This window comes from Pelodiscus sinensis, chromosome 7, assembly GCF_052426305.1.
Source record: "Pelodiscus sinensis isolate ZL-2025 chromosome 7, ASM5242630v1, whole genome shotgun sequence".
NCBI classification, from domain to species: domain Eukaryota; kingdom Metazoa; phylum Chordata; order Testudines; family Trionychidae; genus Pelodiscus; species Pelodiscus sinensis.
The window spans coordinates 76,840,038-76,856,833 of NC_143058.1; the positions used below are offsets into that span (position 1 = coordinate 76,840,038).

At 43.0% G+C, this 16,796-nt stretch overlaps 1 protein-coding gene across 1 annotated transcript in view; it reads right to left on the minus strand.

The window, feature by feature from the left end:
* Positions 1-16,796, minus strand: part of INO80D (INO80 complex subunit D) — an 80,330-nt gene that overhangs the window by 55,884 nt on the left and 7,650 nt on the right. Inside the window, exons 2-3 of the mRNA XM_006129023.4 lie at positions 2,369-2,462; positions 2,002-2,248 (exon numbers count right to left, since the gene is read on the minus strand). Of these exons, the coding sequence (XP_006129085.1) occupies positions 2,002-2,219 (218 nt within the window). The 5' untranslated portion in view covers positions 2,220-2,248; positions 2,369-2,462. The remainder of the gene's footprint in view (positions 1-2,001; positions 2,249-2,368; positions 2,463-16,796) is intronic.

The following is a 16,796-nucleotide window of genomic DNA, read 5'->3' on the forward strand; positions in this document are numbered from 1 at the left end:
CCTCCTTCAGCCAAACTTCCTCTCAAACCCCACACTCCCTCCTGCACCCCAGTCCTCTATCCCAAGCTCCCTTCTACACTCCACGCACTGTCCCAGACCCCGTATCCCCTCCGCAGAAGTGTTACCCTTGACCACTTGCCAAAATCTTGGCGCGCCCCCCCCCATTAAAAATTATTGTCCACCCCTGCTCTAGTCTCTGTTTGATACGAACAGAGGAATGGACAATGATTGCCAAATTTGAAATTACTCAAATTGTGCCACCTGAGCACTTGCCTTGGTTTTTGATAAACATTCTTCTCACTTCAGTCTCCTTAACTGAAACGGCAGGTGAAGTGCAAGCTAATTTGGAGCACAATCCATCTGTTGTTTCCGAGAAGAGAGGACGCTGTGGCCCAAGAAGGAAGTTATATGTAGGGCACAGTGGGAACACTATTAGTAAGTTGAAAGGTTAGCGAATGGCTGCTGGTAACATGAAAGGTCAGTGAATAGCAGCCCATTTCTTTTTGGCAAACTTTGTTTAGTTTTTAGGGTAAAAATAATGATTTCCATGGAACAAATCCCAATCTGAGATATTTAATACACATTTTATTTCAATGATGAAATAACATCTAGTGGTGATAAGTGTGATACCGGCTCTTCTGAAATCTAACATCATGGGCACCACGAAGCCAAAATTAGAAGTCAGCCACACTTCTGACCACTACTTGGATGCTAATCAGAAGCCACATAAGGAAATTAAAAGTCAAATTCTGGCCTTACTTACACACTGTGGAACTCCAATTATGTCAATATTCAAACCAGTCTTAGGGTGTGTCTAAACTACATGGCTCCATTGATGGAGCCATGTAGATTAGGCTGATCGGCAAAGGGAAATGAAGCCGCGATTTAAATAATCGCGGCTTCATTTAAATTGAAATGGCTGCCGTGATGAGCCGACAAACAGCTGATCAGCTCTTTGTCAGCTCAGCGCGCTAGTCTGGACGCTCCTGCGCCGACCTGAAAACCCTTTATCGACCTCCCCGTTATGCCTCGTAGGATGAGGTTTACCAGGGAGGTCAATAAAGGGCTTTCATGTCGGCGTGGGAGCGTCCAGACTAGCGCGCTGAGCCGACTAACAGCTGATCAGCTGTTGGTCGGCTCAGCACGGCAGCCATTTCAATTTAAATGAAGCCGCGATTATTTAAATTGCGGCTTCATTTCCCTTTGCCGAACAAACAAATCTACATGGCTCCGTCGACGGAACCATGTAGTTTAGACGTACCCTTAAAGTCTGAGGAAGAATGGTCTTGAGGCTCAGGGACCAGACTGTGATTTGAGAAGTCTGATTCCAATTCCTGACTGTGCCACAGGCTTCCTGCGTAACCTTGGGTAGGTCATTTAATTCTGTGCCTCAATCCTCCCATTGTGAGAAGGCTAACACTTCCCTGCCACACAAAGATGCTATGAAGATATATTTATTAAAGTGTATGAGGCACTCAAATAATATAGTGATAGGGGCCATATGACTACCTAAAGTGAGGGAGCCCTGAACTTTGTCCTGAACACCCAAAACTCCAACTAGGAGCCTATGCACTCTTGAAACTCCGCAACTATACATTTTGCCAACTCCACCAACCTACATGTCCAGTAATAATTTTCCTCAAGCAATTTAATTGCTTTTTAAGAGCATCAATTCTCATATATGATCAGTAGCTCAACAAATGAAATGGAAAAGTAAGTATAACATAAGACTTTGATCAGCAGAGGTCAAAATGAAATTTGGGGAAAGGCAATAACCTCGCTTGAAAATAGACTTTGCTTTTCCTTATCCCCTCCCCAATTCCCCACAAATAACAAAAATCATATTCATTTTTTTTAAAGGGACTTACAGAAACACACTGGTACTCCATCTATCTGACCACTTTCTCCTAACTGTGATGACAGTTCTCAAGCAGTTAGACCAAATTTGTAGCTAAGCTGGCTGACGCTATTTCCAATTCACTGAGGGCCTTCAGCACTCACCTACGGTCTTCAGATTTGGGGATAGGGTTGGTGCACCGTTGGCTGTTATACTTGGCCACATATTCACATTGCTTGAAGGGGGCAGTCTTGTCCTCCAGAACGTGTCTGATACAGAAGGCGTAGCCGTTAAGTCGCCTCTGCTTGCACAGTTTGGGGCTATATGAGCACAAGGGCTTATTGTCAACCTCAGAGAAGTGTATGTGTTTGCCTTCATACATCACGTGACTCTATTCCTTGTGAACATCAGCTGAAAGAACCAAAAATATTTAGATAAATTATAATGGAGAAAGATGCAGTAAGTATTGCATTTTGTTTTTTGATTTTGGGGTTGGGTTTTTTTGTTGAGGGGAGGGGCAGGCAACAGTACCTGATTTTAAATCTTCTGTACCATATCAATGTTAGGAGAGGGCCCAAGGAAACCACTATCCTGGAATGATGATGAGTCAGATGAAGCAGATTGTCTAAGAAAAAGATCAAAAAAGTCTAAGTCAGTCAAAATTAAAGCAGACAGGACCATTCTGCATAGAAAGTAAAGTGTTGGATGTTGCTTCACAGCTCTTGGCTCAGCCAATGCCCAACAAAATGGATTCATTAGACAGTCCACACTCAATTATTAACTGGAATGTAAATATATCACTATTCCAAAGTTTTACACTAGCAGTTAGTGGAATACTTTGCTCAGGATAACCATGAGGAATCCACCTTTTGAAGACAGTAGCCCTGATATGTTAGAATGTAATGTTAGTACTCATGCAGCACAGAAAGTTTTTATTGTAGATGCCTGGCTCACAGCTGATGTACAATTTTCAGAACCGCTAGTCCCCAGAGAGTCTGCACGAATCAGCCTTTTCCAAGACCAGCAGGACTCTGCAGATTTTTCTTACTTTGTCCTACTTATTGAGTGAACTACTGAATCTATGGAAGTCCACAGCAGAACCCCCATTTGATTTCAGGAAAAACAGGATTACATCCATTAGTTATAGCAGAGAGTCACTTTTTAAATGCAGAGAAAGAAATCTGTGTTATCACATGCCACCCCTATCATTTCTGACTCCCCACCACTCTGGAGTTTTCAGCAACCACTTCTTTCTTTTCCAGAGCAGCTTTCAGGTAGGTTCAGCTCTACAAATGTGATGCAGCTGCTTTGCTGATGCCCAGTTTACGTTGTGCAAAACTGTTTATAATGATCAAGTTTAACTATTAACTAAACAAGCAATCTTGAGGAATTGAAACTGTCTTGAACTTGATGTGCTCCATTTTTCAATTATTACGTTTTTCACACCATGCACACAGAGGTGCTGTTCACGTACTAAGTTGATTTGTTACGTTTGTGTAATTTAACACATATCTAGGACAAGTTAACCTACCCTCTCCCCCACTAATCCTTCTTCCTGGGAAATATTTTAATATTGCAAACCACTATGGAGCTTCAAAGTCTGTCAAAATTTTTCCCTTTCCACCCAAAACACTGAATTCCTATCCAAAGCCACAACAGCTTTTCTATAAATGAAAATATCAGAACTTAAAAGACAATTGTCTGCTGGCCCCACACAAATAGAAAGGGAGCTTTTGTACCTTGGAAAGGGGAGCTTCCCACTATGATCGAACGATCACTTTCAGCCTGATAACTCCCTGAGAAAATTATTTTAGTGCTGTGACATTTTTAGGTACAGAAAAGCTGTTTTTAGTCATTTTTGTTAGCATTATTTAAAATGTCTCTCATGTCAAGCACTCCATAGTGGGACTCAGGGTAACAAAAGCATGTGGATTTACAAGTAGAGAGATAGAAGAAACAGTTCCAGTCAAGAAATTCTACAAAACATTCCAGACATACGCTGACAAATCACACACATGACATATGCTGCTAAATACATGAGGCAGCAATGTGCTGTAAAGTGTTTTTTGATATGTAGCTGCCCCCAAACTTCACTCGTTTATGAATAACGAGGACCATTCCAAAACGTTTATACCAAACCACTCTCCATGCACACACATGCTCAATGTTAGTACTTCATTTGCTGCAGAACAATGAAGCACAAATATGGGTCAATATATTATCAAACGACAAATTAATCCCAATAATTATTTATACTATTCAAGCCAATATCATTCACATTAATTAATTTATCTGAACGCACCAAGGGAGCTTGTTCAATAGAAATTTAAAACCAGTCACAAGAATATATCCCTTCGGAATGGATTGGAGACCTATTGTTTCCCTGTAATTCCCGGTCTGTCTGTATCCATCTGTTGTCTCTTGCCATAGTTAGATTGTTAACTTTTTGGGCAGGGACCATCTTTCCATCCTATGTTCCTACAGAGCCTAGCAAAGTGGGGGACTGGTCCATGAATAGAGAGTGCGGGCCTGGTCGGTTGGGTGGGGAGAATCCTCAAGCCCCATAGCAGAGTTGGGTAATAGGAGAACCTTATCCATAGAAGGGGGCCTGGCAGGCAATATGCAGAGCCTTGCATCTATCCAGTCAGTGTCGTGCTGGTGTGACTGTTACCAGTGTTCATTCTGCACTGCCCTGTCCGCATTCGCTGCCCCCAGTGGGAACTGTGAGGATCGCGCCCCTTCTCGCTCTGCCCCTGCCTTTCCATGTTGTGGAAAACAGCCCCATTCTCACCACTTCCTGTGTTCCCGGCACAACCAAACCCTGACCTTGCTTTAAGTTAGGGTAAGAGGTAGGGATGTTAAATTTCGATTAACTAATTGAATAGTTGATGGTATTTCCATCGACTATTCAATTAGTCAATACGAACTTCTGTGTTCTGCCTTTGAAAAGTACAAGAGCCCCAGCGGAGACACCTGTACATTTCAAAGTTGGCTGCCGCTGCGCCACTGCCCCCTCCCACGGAGCTGGGGAAACCGGCTTTTCAGGCGGCTCCCTGCACCATCCCCGCCTCCTCCCTCCCTTGCTGCCTCTTGGCTTAGTGGATAGTCGACTAGTCGCTTACATCCCTAGTAAAAGGACATTGCCTACCAAGTTTGGTGGTCCTAACTTATTTTTTAGGAAGAGTTCTTGCATGGACAGACATTTTATTTCTGATAGAGAGATAGATAGATAAAGTTTGGTAGTGCATTTGTGCAAATAATTACAGATTTAGGTACCTAAATAAGGTAGCTTGAATTTCGTAGGTATAGACCGACCACCGGTAGCAACCATAGCCATGTCTGGAAACTGGGCGAGTCATAAAGAAATTAAATTATATTTTTTATACATTTTCTGTAACAAAAACGTAGATGAAAGTATTTTTTCTTTATTTGTATTCAAGTTGTTAAACGTTTTATATGCTACCAACTTCATCCTCCTACTGCCCACCAAAAACCATTCTATTGCACATACTAAGATGCAAAGATGGCCGACACTGGGACTTATTCCCCGCTGCCTTAGATCTTGTGTAGTCATTTACCTGTGTACAATCAATGTAAATACTACAAAATTAGCAGCATTTTATGCCTTCTTTGCACTGGCATATGTGACTGGACAAGGAGCATGGCAGTGAGGAATCAGGCGCAATGTTTCAGTAAACTGATCTCACTAAAGCGGATTCATCAAGGGAAAGTTCTTTCTATAAAACACACTTAAGTAGCCTTATGAGGAAGCCCTTGCCAGCTGTCAGACATTAGCATTCCCTTTTGAAAATATGGTTTGGAAAGTTATCACAGTCAAAAATCACACTATTCGGGATCTTATAAAAGGGGTTTTATTGTAACTGTGTAGCAATTAACATTTCTAGTGATTATACAGTTATACTCTGGCTCCATGGGAGCGGGACCAGCAGCCAGTGTATTCCCAGCCAGTGTATTCTAATACAGAGGCGCCAGAAGCAACAGTATGGGGTGGCAGTAAGCTCCCCGGGAGTCAGTGCATGTTCGGAACCAGCTTTTAAACCAGCTCCACATGCATACTGGCTCCCACCTGCTGCCCCGCTGCCAGGCAGCCGGCTCCTCAGGAGTCTGATGGGAGCCGGCATGTAATAGTTTGGGTAACCAATAAGCTCATGCTTATGGGTGACTTGTTTAAACAGTTGCACTTGCATCCCTACCATTGAGTGTTTTTATATATATGTAAACTAGAAGACTTACTTGACAGTGCCTGGGTCCGGGGCACGCAGGCGGTGCTCTGGGGGTGGGGGAAGGAACAGTGAGGCTCTACCCCTCCTCCCCCGTCTGGCACTGGGGCCAAGAGCTTGGAGTAGGGGGGGCACTTACCAGGGCTGATGGCCAGCAAAATGGCAAGCCATGTCCCTAGCTGGCCACTCCCTTCCTGGTGTGACTGTCCCCAGTGCTCACCCCAGTGGTATAGCTGTTCCCCATGCTTGCTGCTCCCAGCGGTCACTGTGCTATATCGCATCCCTCTGAAAAGCCCCCTCCCTTTCAGCCCCCTCCCTTTCCATGTTCTGGAAAACAATCGAATTCCAGGCACGTTTTCCTGGCACAACCAAACCTTGACCTTGTTTTAAGTTAGGACAAGAGGAAGCAGCATACCAAATTTGGTGGTCCTAGTTGTTACCGTTTAGGAGGAGTTCTTGAACCAATGGACTCAGACAGACAGATGCACAAATCTCTAAATTATATATGTAGATATCACTGAAATGGTACCAAAATGAGAATCATTCTCTGCATCATTCAAAAACCTGTTATCCATTCTCACCATTTAATTTCAAGGAACTGATTTTTATAAAAAATGTCTTAAATCCAGAGAATGCATTCTGTCATATAAAGTATTTTATTCATTGCCAGGCTATGTTCTTCCCCCCTCTCAATGATGAGTATTTGTAGAACAAAAACAGAGATGATAAACCTGACAATTGTATTAAAAAAATAAACACATTTTAAAAGTAGTAAAGCTTTATGCAGATCTTTAGGAATAAGAGCTTCTCTGATACAGATTAGTATGTCCTGTTCATTCACCTGTTTCACCAGTTGTGTATATCAGACTTTTTTCCAAAAAGTTTATTTCTACTATTGTTACAAAGAACACCAAAAGTCACTAGAACAGAAAGCAGCTGAGAGCTGCAAGAGACTGGGGAAGAGGGTAATTGTGAAAGTCTCTCATATAGCACAATGGCAAAGTATTTTTTTAATAGGGAAATTTGACTAAAACCATAAAAATTACCATGGGACCCTCTCAACACAAATTTAGCTCATTTAACTGACAAGACAACAAGTCTATCATCTTGTTATTACAGAAACCTGGTGGGATGGGACGCATGATTGGAATGTTGGTATGGAAGGGTACGGCTTGCTCAGGAAGGACAGACAGGGAAAAAAGGGAGGAGGGGTTGCCTTGTATATTAAAAATGTACACACTTGGACTGAAGTGGAGATGAATGTAGGAGATAGCTGTGTAGAGAGTCTCTGGGTTAAGCTAAAAGGGGTAAAAAACGAGGGTGATATCATGCTAGGAGTCTACTACAGGCCACCTAGCCAGGTGGAAGAGGTGGATGAGGCCTTTTTTAAACAATTAACAAAACTATCCAAAGCCCAAGATTTGGTGGTGATGGGGGACTTCAACTATCCAGACATATGTTGGGAAACTAACACAGCGAGGCACAGGCTATCCAATAAGTTTCTGGACTGCATTGGAGACAACTTTCTGTTTCAGAAGGTTGAAAAAGCTACCAGAGGAAAAGCTGTTCTGGATTTGGTTTTAACAAATAGGGAGGAACTAGTTGAGAACTTGAAAGTGGAAGACAGTATAGGGGACAGTGATCACGAAATAATAGAGTTCATGATCTTAAGGAAAGGTAGAAGGGAGACCAGCACAATTGAGGTAATGGATTTCAGGAAGGCAGATTTTGATAAACTCAGAGAACTTGTAGGTAAGGTCCCATGGGAAGCAAGACTGAAGGGAAAAACAACTGAGGAGAGTTGGAAGTATTTCAAAGGGACGTTGTTAAGGGCCCAAAAGCAAACAATTCCGCTGTGTAGGAAAGATAGAAAATATGGCAAAAGACCAGCTTGGCTTAACAAGGAGATCTTGCATGATCTCAAAATAAAAAAGGAGTCTCATAAAAAATGGAAATTAGGACAAATAACAAAGGATGAATATAGGCAAGCAACACGGGAATGCAGGGGCAAGATTAGAAAGGCAAAGGCACAAAATGAGATCAAATTAGCTACAGGCATAAAGGGAAACAAGAAGACCTTTTATAAATACATTAAAAGCAAGAGGAAGACCAAGGACAGGGTAGGCCCACTGCTTAGTGAGGAGGGAGAAGCAGTAACAGGAAACTTGGAAATGGCGGAGATGCTCAATGACTTCTTTGTTTCGGTCTTCACCGAGAAGTCTGGAGGTGTGCCTAACATAGTGAATACAAGCAGAGAGAGGGTAAGTTTAGAAGATAGGATACACAAAGAACAAGTTAAAAATCACTTAGGAAAGTTAGATGTCAGCAAGTCACCAGGTCCTGATGAAATGCATCCCAGGATACTCAAGGAGCTGATAGAGGAGGTATCTGAGCCTTTAGCTATGATCTTTGAAAAATCGTGGCAGACAGGGGAGATTCCAGAAGACTGGAAAAGGGCAAATATTGTGCCCATCTATAAAAAGGGGAATAAGAACAACCCAGGAAACTATAGACCGGTCAGTTTAACGTCTGTCCCAGGGAAGATAATGGAGCAGGTAATTAAGGAAATCATATGCAAACACTTGGAAGGTAATAAAGTGATAGGGAATAGCCAGCATGGGTTTGTGAAGAACAAGTCATGCCAAACTAATCTGATAGCTTTCTTTGATAAGATAACGAGCCTTGTGGATAAGGGAGAAGCGGTGGATGTCATATACCTAGACTTTAGTAAGGCATTTGATACGGTCTCGCATGATATTCTTATTGATAAACTAGGCAAATATAACTTAGATAGGGCCACGATAAGGTGGGTGCATAATTGGCTGGATAACCGTAGTCAGAGAGTGGTTGTTAACGGTTCTAAATCCTGCTGGAAAGGGATAACAAGTGGAGTTCCTCAAGGGTCTGTTTTGGGACCCATACTGTTCAATATCTTCATCAATGATGTAGATATTGGGATAGAGAGTACGCTTATTAAGTTTGCAGATGATACCAAACTGGGTGGGGTTGCGACTTCTTTGGAGGATAGGGACATAATTCAGAATGACCTTAGCAAGTTAGAGAAATGGTCGGAGGTAAACAGGATGAGGTTTAATAGAGAGAAATGCAAAGTGCTCCACTTAGGAAGGAACAATCAGTTCCATACATACAAGATGGGAAGCGACTGTCTAGGAAGGAGCATGGCAGAAAGGGATCTAGGGGTCATAGTGGACCACAAGTTGAATATGAGTCAACAGTGTGATGCTGTTGCAAAAAAAGCAAATATGATTCTAGGTTGTATTAACAGGTGTGTTGTAAGCAAAACTCGTGAAGTCATTCTGCCGCTCTACTCTGCACTAGTTAGGCCTCAGCTGGAGTACTGTGTCCAGTTCTGGGCGCCACATTTCAAGAAAGATGTGGAGAAATTGGAAAGGGTACAGAGAAGAGCGACAAGAATGATTAAAGGTTTAGAGAACATGACCTATGAAGCCAGGCTTCATGAACTGGGCTTGTTTAGTTTGGAAAAAAGAAGATTAAGGGGGGACATGATAGCGGCTTTCAAATATCTAAAAGGGTGTCACAAGGAGGAAGGAGAAAATTTGTTCCTCTTGGTTTCTGAGGACAGGACAAGGAGTAATGGGCTTAAAGTGCAGCAGGGGAGGTTTAGATTGGACATTAGGAAAAAATTCCTAACTGTCAGGGTGGTCAAATATTGGAATAAATTGCCAAGGGAGGTGGTGGAATCTCCCTCTCTGGAGGTATTTAAGAACAGGTTAGATAGACATCTGTCAGGGATGGTGTAGACGGAGCTTGATCCTGCCTTGAGGGCGGGGGGCTGGACTCGATGACCTCTCGAGGTCCCTTCCAGTCCTATGATTCTATCTCCCTTTCAATGGAATTACTTCAGATTTACACAAGTGTAAGTGAGCTCAGAATAAGAATTTGTGTCTACAACAAGCCAGAAGTCTGTTTTTTAGTTATTCCCTCTATAAATGTTAGTAGAACACTGTGTTCTGCCCTCACGTATATCATGCAAAACTAATGGAGGCAATAAGGTTTCAAGTGTATAACACAGAGATTGGAATTTGGGCTGATAGGTCAACTTTGTCTTCCTTTCAGAGAGGATCATTTTTTATTTACACACACACACACACGCACAGTCATACATTTGTATATAATATATACACGTATATATGCAAAAAATTAATTGTGATAAAAATTCCAGCAAACTGGAAAAAGGCACATATAATGCCCATCTATAAAAAGGGAAATGAGGGCAATCCAGGGAATTACAGACCAGTCAGCTTAACTTCTGAATAAGGAAAGAGCAAATAATTAAGAAGTCAATTTGCAAACATTCAGACGATAATAAGGCGATAAATAACAGCCATGGATGTGTCAAGAACAAATCTTGTCAAACCAATCTGATAGCTTTTTTGACCGGGTAACAAGCCTTGTGGATGGGGGGGAGGGGAGCGGTAGATGTGGTACATCCAGACTTTAGTAAAGCTTTTGATAGAGTTTTTCATGACCTTCTTGTTAAAAAACTAGGAAAATACAACCTAGATGGAGCTACTATAGTAGGTGGGCACATAACTGCTTGGATAACCATTCCCAGAGAGTAGTTATCGATAGTTCACAGTCATGCTGAAAGGACATAATGAGTGAGGTTTTGTAGGAATCAGTTCTGAGCCTGCTTCTATTCAATATTTTTATCAATGATTCAGATAATGGCATAGAGAGTACACTTATAAAGTTTGTGGAGGATACCACTCTGGGAGGGTTGCAAGCGCTTTGGAGGATAGAATGAAAATTCAAAATGATATGGACAAACTGGAAAAATGGTCTGAGATATTTTTCCTGCAGGAAACCAATTTTCATGAGTTCAATTTTCACCAAGTGAAATCAGAAGGAGGCACAGGTTTGCCCAAGCATCAAGGTAACTTTGTGTTGCAGCTGCACTGGACTCTGCTTGTGTCTGTCTCCTGTACCTACCTCGTTCCTGATTCCTGCTCTGTTCTTGGTTCCTGCCTCACTCCTGCCTTCACTCTTTCCTACTGTGCTTGATCTTTGCCCCTCCTCCAGCTCCTGCCTTTATACTTTGCCTCCAATGGTCAATTACCAGTCCTGTTGCTATCCCCAGCCTCTGATCCTGTCTCTGGCATCTAACATCTGCTCTGACTCTCAGCTTCAATTCCTGGTTCTGATTCTGACTTGATCCCTGGCTCTGGTAAATGGCAGTTGACTCTGGTGCTGACACTTGGCTTTTCTCCCAAAACTGTAAATCTGCTTGCCCAGTAGACCTGACTCCTGCTCAGACTGCTAGGCTAGTCCACATACATCCCAGTCTATAACCAACACTGAGGCCTTGTCTATATTACAAAGTAAGATCACATTTATTAAGGACTGTTTTTTAGCATTCAGTTTTGTAAAAGTTGATGATGCTGGACCCCACCGTGTACAAAAATTCAGTGTGGTACATCCTCAGTAGGATGGCTACAGTCGACTTTACAGCGATGTACTGTGGATAGCTATCCCAGAGATCCTATTGCCTTTTGCATTCTGGGTAAGGCTCCTAGTAACCAAAGGAACCAAAACAGTGTAGTGGATGGTTCTGAATACATGTCCTTAGCATCCCATAATGTACTCATCTCCTCCATCCCCCGCTGCTTGAAAGCAATGGGAAACAACCTTTTTGTGCCTTTTCCCTGGTTATCCACGTAGACATCATTACAGGACAAGCATGGACCCTCTTCAGCAGCAAAGTGCTATGTCAACCCAGAATGTAGCCAGGAGCCACTGGAGTGAAGAAGAATGTAAGGCGACCATGAACAGACACATGCATGAAACGAGTGGAGCCATTGGTAGATGCTGGAGGCAGTTGATCCTCTTGACATAGTGCAATGACAGTTCTGGTGCTGTGAGACAAGCATAGACTGGTGGGATCACATAGTTAGGCAGCTATGGGCTGCAAAACTTTTGCGTGCATAAGACCACTTTGATGGAAGTTTGTGAATTGCTTTCGCCTGTCTGAAGAGCAGCAATAACAGAACGAGACTCACTCTGGCAGTTGAGAAGCGAGTGTCAATACCCTTGTGGGATCTTGCAACACCAGACTACTACCGGTCAGTTGGGAATCAATTAAGAGTGGGTAAATCTAAGGTGGGGGTTGCTGTGATCCAAGTAGCCAAGACGATCAATACCCCTTCTGCTATAATGACAGTGACTCTGGGAAACATGCAGGGCATAGTGGAGGGCTTAGCCACGATGGGGTTCCCTAAATATGGTGGGGCAATAGATGGAATGCACATTCCTATCTTGGCACCCAACCACCTTGTACATAACCTTCAAGGAGTATTTCTCAAGGGTGTTGCAGGTGCTGGTGGATTAAAGGGGCTGTTTCACCAATATCAATATAGGGTGGTAGGAAATATGCATGACACGCATATCTTTAGGAATTCCTGTCTCTTCAGAAAGCTGCAATCTGGAACTTGGAGACGCAGCCTACCGCTTGCTTCTATGGCTCATGAAGCCGTACACAGGCAGCAGGGACCACAGTCACGAACAATTCAACTACAGGCTGAGCAAGTGCAGAATGGTGGCAGAATGTGCTCTTGGCTGTTTAAAGAGAAGGTTTTGCAGTTTATTGAATAGGTTAGAATTCAGCAAAAGCAACATTCCCATTGTTGTCGTAGCCTGCTATGTGCTCCATAATATCGATGAAAGCAAGTGAAAGAATTTTTTGCCAGCTTGGGGGGTGGAGGCAGAGTGCCTAGCCACTAATTATGAGGAGCCAGACACCAGGAAAATACGGATAGTATATCGTGGGGCACTGCAAATTAGAGGGGCTTTGAAAAACAGCTTTGTAAATGGCCAGACAACGATATAACAGTCACATATATTGCTCTTTGTGAGGTGCCCCCTGCATTAAGTGTGCTTGCCTGGAAACCTCCTCCATCCCCGTGCAATAAAGATACTGTTGTAGAGAAATCACGCATTGTTCTTTAGGAAGCACAAGGAAGACATGACAGAAAGGGAGCTCAGGGTGAGAGGGATTGGGGGGGGGGGGTGACATATTACAACCCCCCTGTTCAGCAAACACACAGGTGAGAGAATGACAGCCTTGTCTTCTGGAAGACATCTCTGGGGCTTGAGTGTAAGGCTGCCCTTGACTTCTCCCCCTGGCATCTAGAGCATTTGGGAGAGGAAGCTATAGAATATGGTTATGAGGGAATGTGATTCAGTATGGGGGTCTCTCCCATGAGCCTACCAGGTGAGCCATCAGCTTCCCCAGGATCAAGACTTTCTCCTGTGTCTTCAGTTTGCATTCCCTGCACACTCTCCTCTTCTCATTCTCCATTCACATCTTCTCCATCACTCTTCTGAAGCATTTAATTGCTCCCTGTCCGTGTGGGCAGATTGCAATTGCTCATTGAACACGTCATCCCAGTTATGTTTTTGCCTTTGGATCTGTGCTAGCTGAACAGCTGGAGAAGCCAGCGCAGTGGGCTAGACGCTTACTGTTGCATCCACTGTAATGAAAAAAGTGAAGAGCCAACTTTACAGGAGCTGCATTGTGGAGTGAAGAACCTAATCTCTTAGCATGAAAGAACATCTGTCCAAGACAATAGGGATGTGTTCTGTACAAGGCCAAAGTTGTGCGTTTAAGGACCCACTGTGCAGCAGTTACGCCACAAAGATCTTATGGGAGCAACTGGACTAGGTTTGGTGGCAGACATGGTAAGGGACAGGTCAGGGTTTGCTCTTTTGAGTCTACTTTGAAAGCAGGTGTGACACAATGGCTGCAAATAGCAGCTCCTGCAGCTAAGCAAGCGCCTGGCAGCAATATATCCTGTGAGGAGGGGATTGGCTCCCAAGTCATAAAAAGGTCCTGGCTGTCAGTAAGATCAGATGCTCTGCTCTCCTGATGACTATTCTCTTCCTCCTCATCCACACTATCCTCTCCGCTGTTGCCTGAGGCTGCCCAAGGAGTCTTGTGGGAGGAATCCACAAACTGGGTTGACACTAGGGATGTGCACTGCTGGCTCCTACTACTGACCCACCCCACCCCACCCCGGAAGGGGGAGGGGAGAGGCCAGTAGTGACAGTCCCAGATGGAGGGCATGGGGCAGGACTGGGATCCCGCTTAAACCTAAGATTTAACTGGTTAACTGGGATTTTACCTCCCTAGTTGGGACACTGGTAGGGTCTCCACCTAGAATCCCATGCAGCTGCTCATAGAAGTGGCATGTTTGCAGCACTGACCCAGACCATCCGTTTGCCTCCTTTATCTTCCTGTATGCCTGCCTCAGCTCCTTTATTTTCACACAGCACTGCTGGGCGTCCCCAGCGTATCCATTTTCTACCATGGCCTGTGCGTTCTCGGCACAGATATCAGCATTTCTTTTGCCGTTTCAGAGTACTGCCTGAACAGATTCCTCTCCCCACACAACGATCAGGTCAAGTACCTCCTGCTCACTCCATGCTGGAACTCATTTGTGACCATGGGCGTTTATGGTTGTGCTGCTGAGGTGTGCGGCCTGCTCTGAGGTCTGCTCACCACACTGGCCAAACAGGAAATGAAATTCAAACTTTCCCAGGGCTTTTCCTGGAGAGCAGCAGAGTTGAAAATGCTGGCCAGAACAGGCACTGTGGGACACCTCCCCAAAGCCAAAAATATCGACTTTCACAGTGCTGCATCTGCACTCCCCTGAAGTTGACCATGCAAGGTCAAATTTACTGATACTCCTTGTGAAAACCAGGAGTACCAAAATTGACTTTAATAGCCCTTAAAGTCAGCCGAACATGCTTGGCATGTCAACGGAATGTGCTTGGCTCGTTGTATAGCTAATCAACCTAATGCAGCTAAGTTTGACCTAAGCTCTTAGTGTAGACCAGGTCTGAATTAGAATTACTGGATTCTGTGTGTATTCACCAAGACAAACTGATGAAAACAGTAGCTTGTGAAACATTCTGCTGACAAAAAGTGATTACTTGCATCACTGTAATGAAAGCGCAATGTATTTATTAATATCCAAAGGTAAGAAAATAAAGCTAACAAATCTACACATTCTATAAAACTGTCTATAGTCTTAATCTTGCAATTAGATCTTTAGGGGCAGACTCCTGCACCCATGCAGAACCACAATGAAGTCAGAGGAGCTGTACAAAAATCTGTCTACACAAATCTGATTGCAAGATCAGAGCCAATATAAACAAATTTCACCCTGGATCTAAAGAAGCTTTTTCTTTTTACTTCCATAGCATATACACAATTTTATATTTTTTCATTTTGACCTGAATTTGTATTTTACAGTGAGCAATATACAGCTCTTTTTTATAGACTATTTCTTGTTACCAAATAAGCATGTAGAGTAATGCTTTGCAATAAGCACAAAGAGCTTATCTGAAAAGAACAGAAACCATGTTTGATAAATAGTGGTTGGAGGAAAAAAAAATTTCCCCCCCCACAAAATTCAGCAACAGATGAAGACTGTGAAATGCAGACTCTCTCTGAAAAGCCAAGTGTTTAAGCTCCTGTATTTTGCATCAAAATATCAGTGTAAAAAAACCTTCTGAAACTTGATTTGTACTCTTTATTCCTATGTTAGAAACTGAGTCTTCAGATGACTTCAACTCACTTCCAAATTTGTGCCTGCGGTTATCCTATGTGTGCACACAAACTGCTCTTTAAAAACCAGATTTGTGTATGAAAATCAGAAGTCACCTTTTTAAAAGCATGAACTATACACTGATAGACAATTTTAAAGAAAGAGGTTTAATATTAGTCAGCGGCAACAGGGAAAAACACACAAGACCCAGAAAACAGATAAGTTTGCAGTGAAACATACGTTTGCAGTGTCACCTGAAGAAGAGCTCTGTGTTGCTCAAAAGCCTCTCATTTTCTCCAACAGAAGTTGGTCCAATAAATGGTAGTTCCTCACCCATTTTATCTCAGTAAAATACAAGAAACATTTCAAATTCAGGATCATCTTATTATCTCCACATTTTACTACTGAGAGGATGAATAAGAGAGAAAATGTCTTCCTCTAGTAAATAAGATGTGAATGTGAGCACTGACTCAGCATCATGAGGGAGTTTGTTGTGAGGCTGGTCTGAACACAAAGCAAAGCCACTCTCTGTGGCATGATACCTGAGCACATTGGCAGAGGTTTCCTCTTATAAGACCATATGCTGAATGTCAATATTAAATTCGTAGTCTCTACCATATATTTGAGAGAATTTGTCTGTTTATTCAAGAACTCCTCCTAAACGGTACGAGCTAAACCACCACATTCCGTTTTCAGCTTCTTATAACTTAAAGCAACGTAAGGGTTTGGTTGTGCCAGAAAAACGAGATGTGCCTGGAATAGGAATGCTTCTCATAAAGCCACACAAAAAAGAGAATCACTAGGCAGGTGAAAGGGGCTGGCTGAAGGTGTGCCTCCCCCCAATCCAGGACTGCTCCAGCCCTACGCCTCTACCTCTCTCCTTCCAGGCACCCTTTATGTAGAAACTTGCTATGTAATAGGTGTTCTACCTTACAATGGAAATTAGTGCGCCAATCACAGAGGGATTCTAGCACTCCAAGGATACACTAAATAATTTTGAGAAGACGCTTATACTGCAAATATTTTAATAATGTGTTAATGCACACAGATTAGTTACATTTTAAAAAGTATGCTTGGAGCTAGACATTTTTATGTGCATGAGGCACTTTTAGGGAACGGAATCCTCAA